General features: G+C 39.4%; 2 protein-coding genes across 3 annotated transcripts; one reads left to right on the top strand and one right to left on the bottom strand.

Moving 5' to 3' along the window:
* Nucleotides 1–74: 74 nt before the first annotated feature.
* On the bottom strand, nucleotides 75–3763 carry nmrk1 (nicotinamide riboside kinase 1). 2 transcript variants are annotated; one of them, XM_069523536.1, is made up of 9 exons: nucleotides 3710–3733; nucleotides 2938–3673; nucleotides 2512–2602; nucleotides 2377–2425; nucleotides 1881–2049; nucleotides 1547–1618; nucleotides 1348–1454; nucleotides 1085–1168; nucleotides 75–633 (listed from the first exon to the last, which is right to left on the bottom strand). In XM_069523536.1, the coding sequence occupies exons 2-9, from the start codon at nucleotides 2964–2966 to the stop codon at nucleotides 614–616; spliced, it is 621 nt and encodes a 206-aa protein (XP_069379637.1). In that variant the 5' UTR covers nucleotides 2967–3673; nucleotides 3710–3733; the 3' UTR covers nucleotides 75–613. The 2 variants fall into 2 exon arrangements, with proteins under 2 accessions (XP_069379637.1, XP_069379638.1); XM_069523537.1 differs by having other exon boundaries at nucleotides 3017–3763.
* A 166-nt stretch (nucleotides 3764–3929) lies between these two features.
* ostf1 (osteoclast stimulating factor 1) lies at nucleotides 3930–12259 on the top strand. Its single transcript, XM_020099351.2, has 10 exons — nucleotides 3930–4074; nucleotides 8838–8884; nucleotides 9264–9314; nucleotides 9512–9575; nucleotides 9694–9747; nucleotides 9940–10047; nucleotides 10310–10359; nucleotides 10735–10813; nucleotides 10966–11064; nucleotides 11229–12259. The coding sequence occupies exons 1-10, from the start codon at nucleotides 4041–4043 to the stop codon at nucleotides 11285–11287; spliced, it is 645 nt and encodes a 214-aa protein (XP_019954910.1). The 5' UTR covers nucleotides 3930–4040; the 3' UTR covers nucleotides 11288–12259.
* The last annotated feature ends 396 nt before the right edge of the window (nucleotides 12260–12655 follow it).

Consider the following 12655-nt stretch of genomic DNA (forward strand, 5'->3'; position numbering starts at 1 on the left):
GACTCAGTGCAGAAATATTTAGATCCTAGTTGTTTTTATGATGATGAATAAGAATACCTGGTTAAAAATGTGACTGAGAGTTCTAGTGTTTCTTTTATTGTCATTTGCAACAGTCAGACACTAATTTATATTCAGGTCACAACAGTAAAAAGAAACAGTAAAAAGTAGGTCACCGGTTGGTCTCCAGTAAATCTGATCCAACCACCAGGTGGAGACAGAGGACATCAATCATACACTTAACCATACACTGTGTATAAAGATGGACGACATGACAGCTCCCCGAAAGTGAAGCCAAAGCATGAGTGACAGTCTTTAACAATTACATGTATGTTAGATTGAAGAATTGTCAAAAATCCTCCTTACATATTAAAAAAAGACATTGTACTGAGACGATCAGTTCACTGTCTCATATTCAGCATTAAAGAAAACGAATATTCATGTTACCCAGAGTGTATCCTAACTGTGTAATACTGTCCATTAAAAGAGGTTAACTGGGATTCTGGCAGCGTCTCTCCAGTTCATTCTCAGCCTTTGCCTTCATTCACACACGAGTCCGAAAAGAGGAACTTTCCTTACATCCACGGCTGTAGCGGTCACCACCTTCAGGGGGAGTTCAACTTTTTCTGTCTGACTCTGCAAAAAATCCACAAAATCAAATGAGTAATCTGACACATCAGAGCATCATAATACAGTTAGATATTGAAGAGTATGTCCATTTTTTATTCAAAATATTCACAGCTAACAAGAAAACACAGAATTTGCTTGCAGCTAACTGGCTTCATTTCACATCTACTTTACTGAAAGATGTGTGTAGTCTGGGTTGTTTTCAAAACAATTCTAAATTATAATTCTAGCAGGTTTAATAGATTATCTTATGCTCACCCTGCAAACTACTGAAATGTCCGAATTGAAAAACCCAACATGTGCTGTGGACGTTTTGTCCAATAATGCAACGTGAAACTGACACAAGACTCACCAACAGCTGAAACAGATAAGCAACTGATAAAGAAAGATACATAATTTGTGATTGTGATCTCCAGAGAAAAAGATATTGTCTCCATCATGTCCAAACATTAAGACTTACCCCTGAGTCTGTCTATTTCCTGAAAAAGATCTCTACACACGGCATCCAGCAGTTTGTCTTTTGGCTTCAGTCCATCCAGAATCACTGAAGAAACAGATGCTGAACATATGAGTGTCATTAATCAACTACTACCAGTTTAGTTATTTATCATAATGTTTAAAAGTCTGGACCACATCATTACCCAGAATGCTCCAATAATCACAGACCCAGTCCCATCCACTCCCCCTGAACTGAACACGCAGTATCTTTGACTGGACCCTCACCTATTTCAGACACCATGCTGTCCATCTCCAGCCGGTTCCTGAGGTACATCGGCCACACGTGTCCGTCAAAGTAACCGGGAGGATCAGGAGGGGTGTACACCCGGGAACTGTCAATCAAAGACAGCAACAGAAAAAATTATGATCTGTGTTTATTGCAGCTCAACGCAAAACACAAGTTTCATTTGTTTGATGATAAAACCTTCTTCTCCTCTTGCAGACGTCATATGGAATTTCCAGGAAGAATCTTTTGTCAAATAGATCATTCAGAGGTCTGGGAACGTAAACAATTAACACACACACGATAAAATACATATCATATTTATACATGTAAAGAAAAATGTTTTGGGCAAATGTCAGATTTTGCATATTCAACTGGTTAACAATCATCTAATTTATATTTTAGTTTTGCCGGTAATATGTGAGAAAACATTGGGCCTGTGTAATAAACTGTTATTCCTAATTTTTAAGTCATTGTCATTTTATATCCTGAGCTTATAACTGAAATAAACGTGGTGACTTCCTGTCTCGTGTACCTGTAGTTGAAAATGAGGAACCCCTCCACTATCAGCACATACACGTCAGTAATGACAGTCTGCGTCACGCTCTCTGGGATCAGGCCTCGCTGCCTCAGGAACGATTGAGGATCTCTTTGCCATGAGTGGACCTCGCTCATCATCGTGTCCATGTGGAGAGCAGTGAGCACTGAAACCAACACAGTGACACTACAGACTCACACAAACACCTTCTCAGAGACACTGAAAGTACCCATTTGTTTTTTAACAACCTGAGGTTACACAACTCCCACTATTTTCCCCCAAAAATACCAAGGACATGATCCGTGTCCTTAATAGTAGCAGTTACACCCCTGCATCCATCCATCAAGGTCACAGGGCAAAATGGCAAGAATGATTGAAGACTAACTTACTTGTCACTGATACATTTTAACAAAGCGATTCGTGATCTAATTGGTCTAAATCCAAACCTTCCACTTCAACTTTAATAACCAACAATTGAATAAAGTGTCTTTACCGTCATATTGCTTGAAGCCATTGTTGTCCACCGGTACGACAGAATCCTCCTGAGGAATGAAAGGATGCACTGTGATCACTCAAACTCTAAAACTTATAGCATGTGTAGAAGCTGTTAACTGACCTGAATCCATACCTTAAAATATGAATCCTGTGCGATGATGCAGCTGTTGGGTATGAGCTGGTGCAGACTGTTGGACAGAGTAGATTTCCCACCATTGGTCATCCTAGAAAGAAATTCATATCACCTGTCATGATTAGGAATTTTAAAACTGTACAAATGTCAGGGTTTCTCTGGCTGGACTCTGTTACAGTGACTTTTCTTATCAGTGTTTGCAGCCACATGGTTGTCACATGCTGTATTGATCTGGCGTCTCTGCTCCCCCTTGCATGAGTTTAAGCTAATGCGTGATTTACAGTGATAATGTAAAGTTAATAAACCCAGATTTATTCATGTTGTGTTTTTAACTTCCTTGCACATGAGCATGCATTAGTGTATCTGAGGTGTAGATTGGTATTTAAATGACATGATATGTATTGAAGTTCCATCATCCTGACTCACCCGCCCACTCCCACCACCAGTGTCTTCATGTCAGCTCGAGTTGTTGTTTCCTCTTTCTCAAATGTGAAACTGATCAAACCTGATAACTTCAGAGTTTCTGCAGACTGAGCTCGTGCTCGTCTTTCTCTGCCACTCCTCTGCTCTGTCTTCCGTCTGTTCCGCTATTGATCGCTCCTCATTGGCTGATGGAGCATCTGCCTCACTTCTACGTCACGACCTGCCCATTGAGAAAATAAAGGGCGACATAATAAATAGACAATGAGGTGTCCAGCAGGAGAGAACTGTTCTAAACAGAAGGTTCAAGGTTCATGGACAAAAACTTCACTATACTCCAAAACTAATGAATGCAGTGATAATAGAGTCAATTAAAAAAAATCAATTCATAAAATATGAAATGAGTTTGAATTTATTTAATTTTTTTTATATTTAAAGATATTTACAGTATAATACGTCAAAATTGCAGCAGTAATAAAAGAGTGAAAGTAAAGAACAGAACATGAGAAAATAAAAAACTACAATAAGTATGACCACAGGGAATAAAACTTTTGTTATAGAACAAAATATTACCAAAATCCTATGTAAAGTAAATTACGTAAAATTATCTTGGAGAAAAGAGTAAAGTATAAGAAATGCACGAATATTTATCTAAAATACATGAAATAATATCTCTCTATATCTATCTCTATGTCTATCTACCTGTCTGTCTGTCTGTCTCTCTATCTACCTATCTACCTGTCTGTCTGTCTGTCCGTCTGTCTATCTACCTATCTACCTGTCTATCTACCTGTCTGTCTGTCTATCTATCTACCTGTCTATCTATCTACCTGTCTGTCTGTCTATCTATCTACCTGTCTATCTATCTATCTGTCTGTCTGTCTGTCTATCTACCTGTCTGTCTGTCTGTCTGTCCGTCTGTCTGTCACTCTGTATAATAGCAGTTGCAGGTCTGTGTTGTGCGCATGCGCGGTGCGACTCGTCCGCCTCCCAGTGAACTTCCTTGTTGGCTGAAGCAGCAGCAGTTTTAGCAGCAGAGAGTCCAGCGTCGCTTCTGTGAGAAACAAACGCGACGAGCTTCTTCTCCTTGTTTCCTGCGACTCTCACAAATGTCGAAGCCTCCTCCCAAACCGGCCAAACCAGGTAAGTGAAATGAAGAGATGCGTTCAAATCGTCCTCTGACTTCTCCTGTGCACGAGGACAACGCACCTTGTTGTGCGGTGGCAGCTTCGCGGGCGGAGGCTGAGTCAGTGAAACCCGCAGATTTCTATCGTCTGTGCGTGAAACGTTGATCACGAAGTGGGAACAAAGTCTGGAAACTAATGTCTGCATAACTTAACTTTGACCAGTTGTTGTGAAGCGAGTCCACAGAGGAGCTGAGTCAAGTGTCCTCACTGCTGACTGACAGGGAGATCCAGCGACAGGCCTCTGTGTGTGTGTGTGTGTGTGTGTGTGTGTGTGTGTGTGTGTGTGTGTGTGTGTGTGTGTGTGTGTCAGACTTCCCTATTTGTCAGTGTGTTGTCATCTGTAGGTTCAGAGGTGCTGATGAGTCTATGGTCGGTGACATTCGTCTTGACTTCCTGTAAACTCAGTCTGTGCTATGTTTGAAACCTGAGAGGAGGAAATGTGGCTCCCCACATGTCAGGCTCAGGTCATTTTCCCCTTTTCTTTAATATGCACACTTATTTTGAATTAATTTAACTTAAAGGTCCATTGTGTAAGATTTAGGTGGGAGGGATCTATTGGCAGAAATTGAGTATAAAATAATCCATGTGAGTGTGTTTCATCTAGATTGTATGAATTGTAGTTTTTCCTTTACCCTGGAATGGGCCCTTTATATTTAAATACTTTATATTTACATCAGGAGCCGGTCCTTTCTACAGAGGCAGCCATGTTTTTTACAGTAACCAAACACAACTGAAGGTTACCACAGGTTTCATGTGTGGAAGGGGAGGGTGAGGTGAGGGGTATTCAGCTGCAACATGCAACTTTACCACTAGGTGTCACTAAATTGTACACACTGAACCTTAAATGGGCCCATAGAGACTGAGCTGACTCTCAAAATGAACTTTAAATTTGCACATTTTAAAAATGATTTAGCCAAAGATGACTTGTACAAATGTCTAAAACCTAAATATATTATGTTCAATTTATTATGACAAAGTAAAGCTGCAAATCCTCTCATTGGAGAATCTGGTGTCAGTGTTTGTCATTATTTATGGTTTTGTTAAATGAGTGCTTCAGCTCCACTTGCAACACTGTTAAGGTTGCATTCAATTTCTTTTATATAAGTATATAAATTATATATACTTATTATATAAGAACAGAGTCCACTTGAGCTCAAAGGGTGGCCTCTATATATAGGAAGTGTTTTACAGTGTTATTACAGTTGCTGGGCAATAAAACAATATTTGTAAGTATTGCAATATTAAAGTCATCAATAGTATAACAATATGTTAATATTATCACAGTGAAAAGGGAAAACACAGATTTGTAGAATGTTTGGCTCTTAAGTCATTAAAACCACAACCTTCAGGAGCAAACCTTAGTCTTTAAACTTAAAATAGATAATCATGTGACATTCAATATGATAATTATTGAGTGATATTAACATTTTTTAACTTGATATAATTTTTGGTCATATGGCCCAGCTATAGTTTTGAGTCCTTTGGAAGTAGAAATTGCATTTTATTAGGTTCAACATTTCAAGAACCAATGCTGACTAATTACACCCCCAGTAAATTACAACCTGTGTGAATGTTAAAATGCAAAATGTTGTTGAAAACATTTATATGATGTTTTTCTAGGATGTAGTCTGTGGTGCTGCTCCTCTCTATTACATTTAATCCAGAGGTGTTTCAAACATTCACTCTCCCACATTGATATACACTGAATGAAATGGGCACAATGTGAGAGGCACCTTAACAGTATCATGCAGGAGTCTCTTGAGACTGAATGTTATAACCTTGATGAAGGTAGGCGGGGATATTGTATTAGACTGTATTATTATTATTGTGAGGTGTTCCAAATAAACTGGCAGCTGATTTCTAAAAATGTTTCGGGTCAATTTATGCAAATCGATGGTTTGCACAGGGTAAAGAAGATTCTCATGACGGGAGCAAAAAGGAAAACTGTGAGCCATCTTCTTTAAGGAAGTAAAAGCTGTTAGTGGCACACGATGTCATACTCTTTTCGGTTATTCATGAGTCGACACCTCACCCGATGGTGAGGTCATGAGATCCTCTGTCCGACAGATGGCTGGTTGACACAGTGTAGGAGAGCAGCCGTCGCCATCATGCCTCAGATGGACACGACTGACAGTAGCTTCATGCCTTTCACGAGATGTGAACATCCAAGGATTCAGGTGTAGCTTATACAGCTGCGGATTCACTACCTACATGTTTTGAGCTCTGTGTCGAGCAGCTTACAGTAGATATATTTAAGATGAACGTACTGATTCGGAGATTTCAGAGCAGTTCTTGGTTCAAGTTTCCAAGTGGGATGGCTTTGGTCACTTCTCAGTGAATCTGTTGTGGTTTGGGACTGACCCGTTTTCTTATACAAAAAAACTGTGAAAAAACGATTTCCCGAGAGTGAAATGTTTTAAATAGTCACACTTCCTTCTTCAGTGTTATATAGATTTTTCAACACTGACTATCTCTTGGTTTTGAACTGTCGACTACTCTAAACAAGACATTTGAAGATGTGACCTCGAGCAAAGCTGTGATTGGTATTTTGTTTTGACATTTTGTCGACCAAAGAATTAAATCGATCAATTGAATACACGATCAGCGGAATAATCAATGATAACAATTATTCGTTTATTAAAAGCAATTTCTCTACCAATGACTCTTAAGGAAGCCTTTGGTGGTCAGATCTGGGGTCTGGCTTCAAGCAGGAATAAAGTAGCCACCCAGATCAGACATGTTTTTAGGAGGGACAAACTAGAGCTGTTGAAATTTCCCTTGCAATGAAATAGCACAGATGGACATCATCACAAATTACACCACAAGGTAATAAAATGTCCTGATAACATTTTGTTCTAACTGAGAGTAGAATTTTCTTCATGATGTTAGCCAGAGTAAATCTTTGTGCGCCCCCGGGGAGGCAGAGAGAACCTGGACCAGTCGGCACAGGCTCTTGTATGTTTTACGCGACATGACCAGGCCTGCAGAGGAGACATTCTTTCTGAACAGAGCTGAGCTTGTGCAGCGACTCAGACTCTCATTCTAACTCACTGAGACTGTGTGTGTGTTTACTTAATAGGAACTTTGAGTAACTGCAGTGGGGAGTAGTTGCATCTGTCCAACGTTCAGGCCTTGCCAGCTTCTCTTTTCTGTCTGGAATCACCAAACGATAATTATCAGCATCTTTATTACAACTTCTGTGAATTCTGGTTTGTGAGGATTATCAATTTGTGTTGTTTGTTTATGTAACAGGGACAACGTAGATTAACATTGTGATGCAGAAATAATGTCACTGATGAAATTATTTTAATAATCTTTATTCATAAGGCCCTTTCTTGAAGTTACCAGGAGTTGCACAACTTAGATATATCGCCCAGTTTCCAGTGTAATCTAGAAGAGTGCACACTTCCGTCAGAGACATCCCAATCATTATCCAGATCTGCACCAAATGTCACCAGTTCATACGTATTACCACTTGACATATGCTAGATATCTATTCAATTTCTTGAGAGGTTCACAAAAATGTTGCAATGTTAGAGAGAGTGGGGAAAAAATCATTCCGGCTCCCTTAATCAAAACCATTTCAATGATTTTGTTGTGTAATTAGAAATTGTGTCATCACATAGTTTGTCCAGAGGAACCTGCTCAAACACAGTTGCTTCTAATGATCTAAGCACTGTCTGCAGTGATTGCATCACAGCTCAGGATACGGTCTCGTGCTGTTTTCACAGTAAGTTGTTCACTAGTTGGTGAAATGCGTGACCGGAAAGTGAATAAGTCAATATCTTTACCTATTTTGAATATATCGAGTCCTTAAATTCAAATTTAACCTAAAAAAATCCAGTATTGGTCAGGCTGTAGTGTTTAAAACACAGTGAAGCTGGCTTTGTAGCCATCATCCCTGAAAAAATTACAATAAAACACATTTTAATGATTAATGTCACAATACATAACATTAGTGTTTCCACGCGTTTGTTATTTTTGTTTGATTTAAAGCAAAGACCGGACAATGTTCTGAGATGTTAGTGCATTTCTTAAAGCAGCTTTATTGACAATAATAGCATTTACAACAAGACAAATGGATGAAAGGGACGTCAGTAGAGTGATGCACTGTTTACATACAAATCAGATGCAAATACACTACAAGCGCTGAATGAGAGTTGCTCTGGTTAACTCAAAGAACAGCTGCTACTTTGGCTTTGGTTGTTTACTGAACATGTATTAAAGATACAGTTCAGCATTCTGTACTAACTTGGTCATAGAAATAACACTCTGGTAGCATTCCAGCAGCCGAGCCATGCCAGGCTGGGCTCTGAACCACCGCAGGCCCCGGGGCCCGCGGCCTCAGGGCTGCACACGCAACAACCAGCTGGTTGTGTCCCTGCGCTGCATGTAAAAATCCTAATGCTTGTAGAGTCACATGCTTTCATGACTGACTCTTGAAAATTGATGGATGATGTCTGACACAGATTTATTGCGTGTGTGCGTGCGTGTGTGAGGAATTTACCAAAATAAAGCCAGGATTATTTTGACCGACTCACCTGCAGGCTCATTGTGGTGAAGTGTGTTATTCTGCAGGCCCAGGGTCATGAAGTGACAGCGTGTGTGGTTGTAACTGTGTCTGTTTTCAAGTACAATGTGACCTGTTCACATTTCTGCTCTAACCTGACACAGACTGATTTTCAGCTCAACGTTCACCCTGTGTTTTTCTCTTTCCAGGCCAAGTGAAGGTGTTCAGAGCCTTGTTCACCTTTGAACCCAGAACAGTAAGAGCTTCATATTTAAGATCCATTGTTTTTCTAATGTTTCACGAGGGTTGAAAACCCATTCATCGAGTTCTTTAAAATAAAATAAACTACTGATTAATATGTCAATAGATTCATTCGTCACATCGCTTACATGGATTTCAATACATGAAATAACGGTATTGATCCCAATGAGTATTTTGGTTTGCATTGCTTCTTTTTTTTTTCTTGATTCTTACATTTTTATCTGTGAAAGAGGAAGATGCATGGGAGGAGAAAGTGGGTGAAGGGTTACACAAAACTCAGACTGCTGTGAATACTGGTTAGATTATTTTAGATTTACTGAAATTAGTTTGAGATCATTTTACACTAACAATTCCTTGTTGTTTTTTGTTTTCAGCCAGACGAGTTGTACTTTGAAGAATGTGACATCTTGTACATCTCAGACACGGTAAATTAAACCTCTGATTTATCTTAGTCATCGTGTTTCATAAAATTCGAACAACTTCTTCCTCTTTCTTTTGCCCTATTTGCATTTCATCATTTTCCACTGTCATTTCTCCATTCTATTTATACTTCTCTGCCCCGTTTATCTCACTTACCGCTGTGATTTTATTAAAACAAAGATATCTCCACTTTTATAACCAGAGTGACACTAATTGGTGGAAGGGAACATGCAGAGGAAGGACAGGACTAATTCCAAGTAACTATGGTGAGTAGAAGTTAAAATGTCATTACGTGTATGTGGAGATTGAAATAGAATACAGACCTTGTTCCTTTTATTGGTGAATTTTCGACGATGCACAAATGTGTTTGTTTTGTGTTTTCAGTGGCGGAGCAGGCAGAGTCTATTGACAATCCAATGCATGAAGCAGCCAAACGAGGTGCAGATTCAAATATTTCCAAATATTTAATTTGTTAATTAATAAAATGTCTTTTGACGTTTCTCTACGTGGTGATTCCTTCAGTCCCACACACTTGTGTCTTTGTGGTGACAGTAAAAGCAGTTTTGAACCTGTTCACCTCTGTGTGCACTTTGTGTGTTCATGGGACATATTTGTGTGTTTGGAAATCAGGAAATCTGAGCTGGCTAAGGGAATGTTTGGAGAACAAGGTTGGAATTAATGGGCTGGATAAGGCAGGAAACACTGCCCTCTACTGGGGCTGTCATGGAGGACACAAAGGTAATATCTCTGAGAGTTGAAAATACACTTCAGCTTTTCAGTGCGGTTCAGCTTCATCTAGCAAACACACTGCATTTTCAGTGTGTTTGTGACATGTAGTCAGATTTTTGGACATAGAAGTGAAGTACTCAAAAACAGGAAGTTGTTCTATGAAAGTGTTCCAGTTCCCCGGGGGTCCCGCCCCATTGTTCCTGCTTGATTGTTATGTGAAAAGTGTCACTTAATGTTCAATACCAAAATAAACTCTTTTTCTTTGTGTCAGATGTGGTGGAGCTGTTACTCGGTCAGTCCAGTGTGGAGCTCAACCAGCAGGTGAGATGGGTTTTAAAAAAAGTCAAAAGTGCATTCACGAATAATGATAATGACTTGGGATTATATAGCGTCGTTCGGGGACCCAAGGATAGGACAACAAAAACTGAAACAGACCAAGGACAGAAAATAATACAGTGGTTTGTAATACTCATGTGCGTGCGTGCGTGCAATCTGATATTGCCCTTATCTTAGTGGAGGAGGTCAGACAGATACTGAAGTCCCATGATGTGGAGGGATCTGTATGTGATGTGGGACCTGAACCCAGTGAAGATGGATTAGAAGTACATGATGCAAATGGATTAGATATCTGCATCTTAGTTTGAGTTCATGCTCATCAGGGTGTTTGTCAGTGATGATATTTCGTTTGTGTCTCAGAATAAACTTGGGGACACTGTTCTGCATGCTGCGGCCTGGAAGGGATACTCTGACATTGTGGAAATGTTGCTGAACAAGAGTGAGTTTCTAACAATGGCTTGTCATCAAAGCATACTAAGAGTGTTTGATTCCAGATTGAGGAAATGATAACATCTTCACATGCAGTGTCATTTTTTTTAGGGTGTGTCTTCCTGTATGTAGTTTCTATTTTGTTGTGTATTTTTGTTTCAGATGCGAGGACGGACATCAGGAACAATGAGAATAAGCTGGCTCTGGAAATGGCCACCAACGCTCAGTGCGCTTCACTTCTGAAAAGGAAGCAGGGAAGCAGTAAGTACAGCTGCCACTAGGGGGCAGCCTTGTAGCACTCATGCCACAGTTTGACTCAATGTAGAAGAAAGCTGCATGTCCATCGTTTTCATGTGGCCTCGAAGATGGGTATTCTAAAATAGTGCAGTGTACCTCTTATTAACTGTTCTTTTCTCTTCACACAGCCGTCACTCGCACACAAAGCAACGCTGAAGAGTATTTGGACGATGAGGACTCGGACTAAGCTGACCCTGTTTAAACACTGCCGCTGTATTCCATTGGGTTTGGCGGGTTGGGAGAGTTTTTATTACAGACCAAAAATGGATTTGCTGCTCTGTTGTCATCTGTAATTCCATTTTTGTTCTATTACTTTGTACAAACACCTCAGTTGTCGGCCCTCTGCATCGCATCAGTGTGAATTTCAAAGCATTGGATTAATGCGGTTTTACTAACTTACTTATTAACTACCCATTTTTTCAAAGTTCATCTCCATGTGCGAGGAGTTTGTCTTGGGTCATCGGTTTCACACTACGGGCAGAGGGGCAGAATTTACAGTACGTAGTTGTGGAAAAGGGACCAAAGCTCTAAGAAGCACATTTCAAATGTAGAGATTATGATTAACCTATTTAAAGTGAGAATTAAAGTGCCACTGCAGATTAAAAGATTGATCAGATCTTTGTGTAGTTTTCAAGCTCCACTGAAATTCCTGAACTGCAGAGTCACCTTAAAGGAATCTCTTGCAGCTTAATGCTTTCTCACCACTGGGCATAGTTTATATATATTTATGTACATTGGGGAGACAGAGCAACATGTGTAATATTTCCCTTTAATATGAGGTAGGACACATTTTCCTGCGTTCCCACCTTCCCAATGTGATGTCTTGAAATCTCACCTCTCCCTTTTTGTGCTGCAGGTATTTTGGTCTGTGTTGTAACATTTCCACTGCTGTTAAACATCCATCAGTTCAGTGAAACAAAACAAATCTGTGCTGTGTAAAACCTTAGTTTCATCCTTCAAGCTTTTGATGATTAGATTTCCATCCTGGGAGCAATTTTTCTGGTTTCATTGCTGCTTTCCTATAAATAATATTAAAGTGCCTTAAATATTTGTGTCTGGTTCTGTCTCAATGTGAACACGTGTCATTCTTCAGATGATTTTGTTTGAGATTTCTATCTGCTTTGTCTTCAATCTGCAATAAATGTTTTTTAACTACAAACATCAGTGAGAAGACTTTTTTAATGAGACAGTAAATAGCATGAAGTACATATGTCTGTAAACTTTAAGACTACATGTTGAGAGAATGTGTTTTTTTCCCAGTTTTTCAGAAACCATACTACATAATGATAAAAATTGCAAAATTTTGATCTGGACCAAGTTGCACAAACTCATAAATACCAGTCTTTCTACCCAATTTTTATCATCAGGAACAATTACAAAGAATCTTGAATCTGCCCAGATTCAGGAAATAGGTGGAGTAGTTTTTGCGTAATCCTGCTTATAAATAAACAGACAAAAACATAATTACTACTTAAAAAGCTTCTCAAGGAAAAAACAAATTCCACTTATTACTAAGTACAAATGCACAAACAGACCTACAGTATGTACATGTAAC

Source organism: Paralichthys olivaceus, chromosome 4 (assembly GCF_024713975.1).
Source record: "Paralichthys olivaceus isolate ysfri-2021 chromosome 4, ASM2471397v2, whole genome shotgun sequence".
NCBI classification, from domain to species: Eukaryota; Metazoa; Chordata; class Actinopteri; order Pleuronectiformes; family Paralichthyidae; genus Paralichthys; species Paralichthys olivaceus.

Coding starts and splice junctions, on each gene's coding strand:
- ostf1 (XM_020099351.2), top strand. CDS start 4,041: ATGTCGAAGCCTCCTCCCAAACCGGCCAAACCAG. Junction 4,075..8,837: donor TCCCAAACCGGCCAAACCAG/GTAAGTGAAATG, acceptor TTCTCTTTCCAG/GCCAAGTGAAGGTGTTCAGA. Junction 9,576..9,693: donor ACTAATTCCAAGTAACTATG/GTGAGTAGAAGT, acceptor TTGTGTTTTCAG/TGGCGGAGCAGGCAGAGTCT.
- nmrk1 (XM_069523536.1), bottom strand. CDS start 2,966: ATGAAGACACTGGTGGTGGGAGTGGGCGG. Junction 1,619..1,880: donor TTCCTCATTTTCAACTACAG/GTACACGAGACA, acceptor TTACGTTCCCAG/ACCTCTGAATGATCTATTTG. Junction 1,455..1,546: donor GTCTGCAAGAGGAGAAGAAG/GTTTTATCATCA, acceptor TTTGATTGACAG/TTCCCGGGTGTACACCCCTC.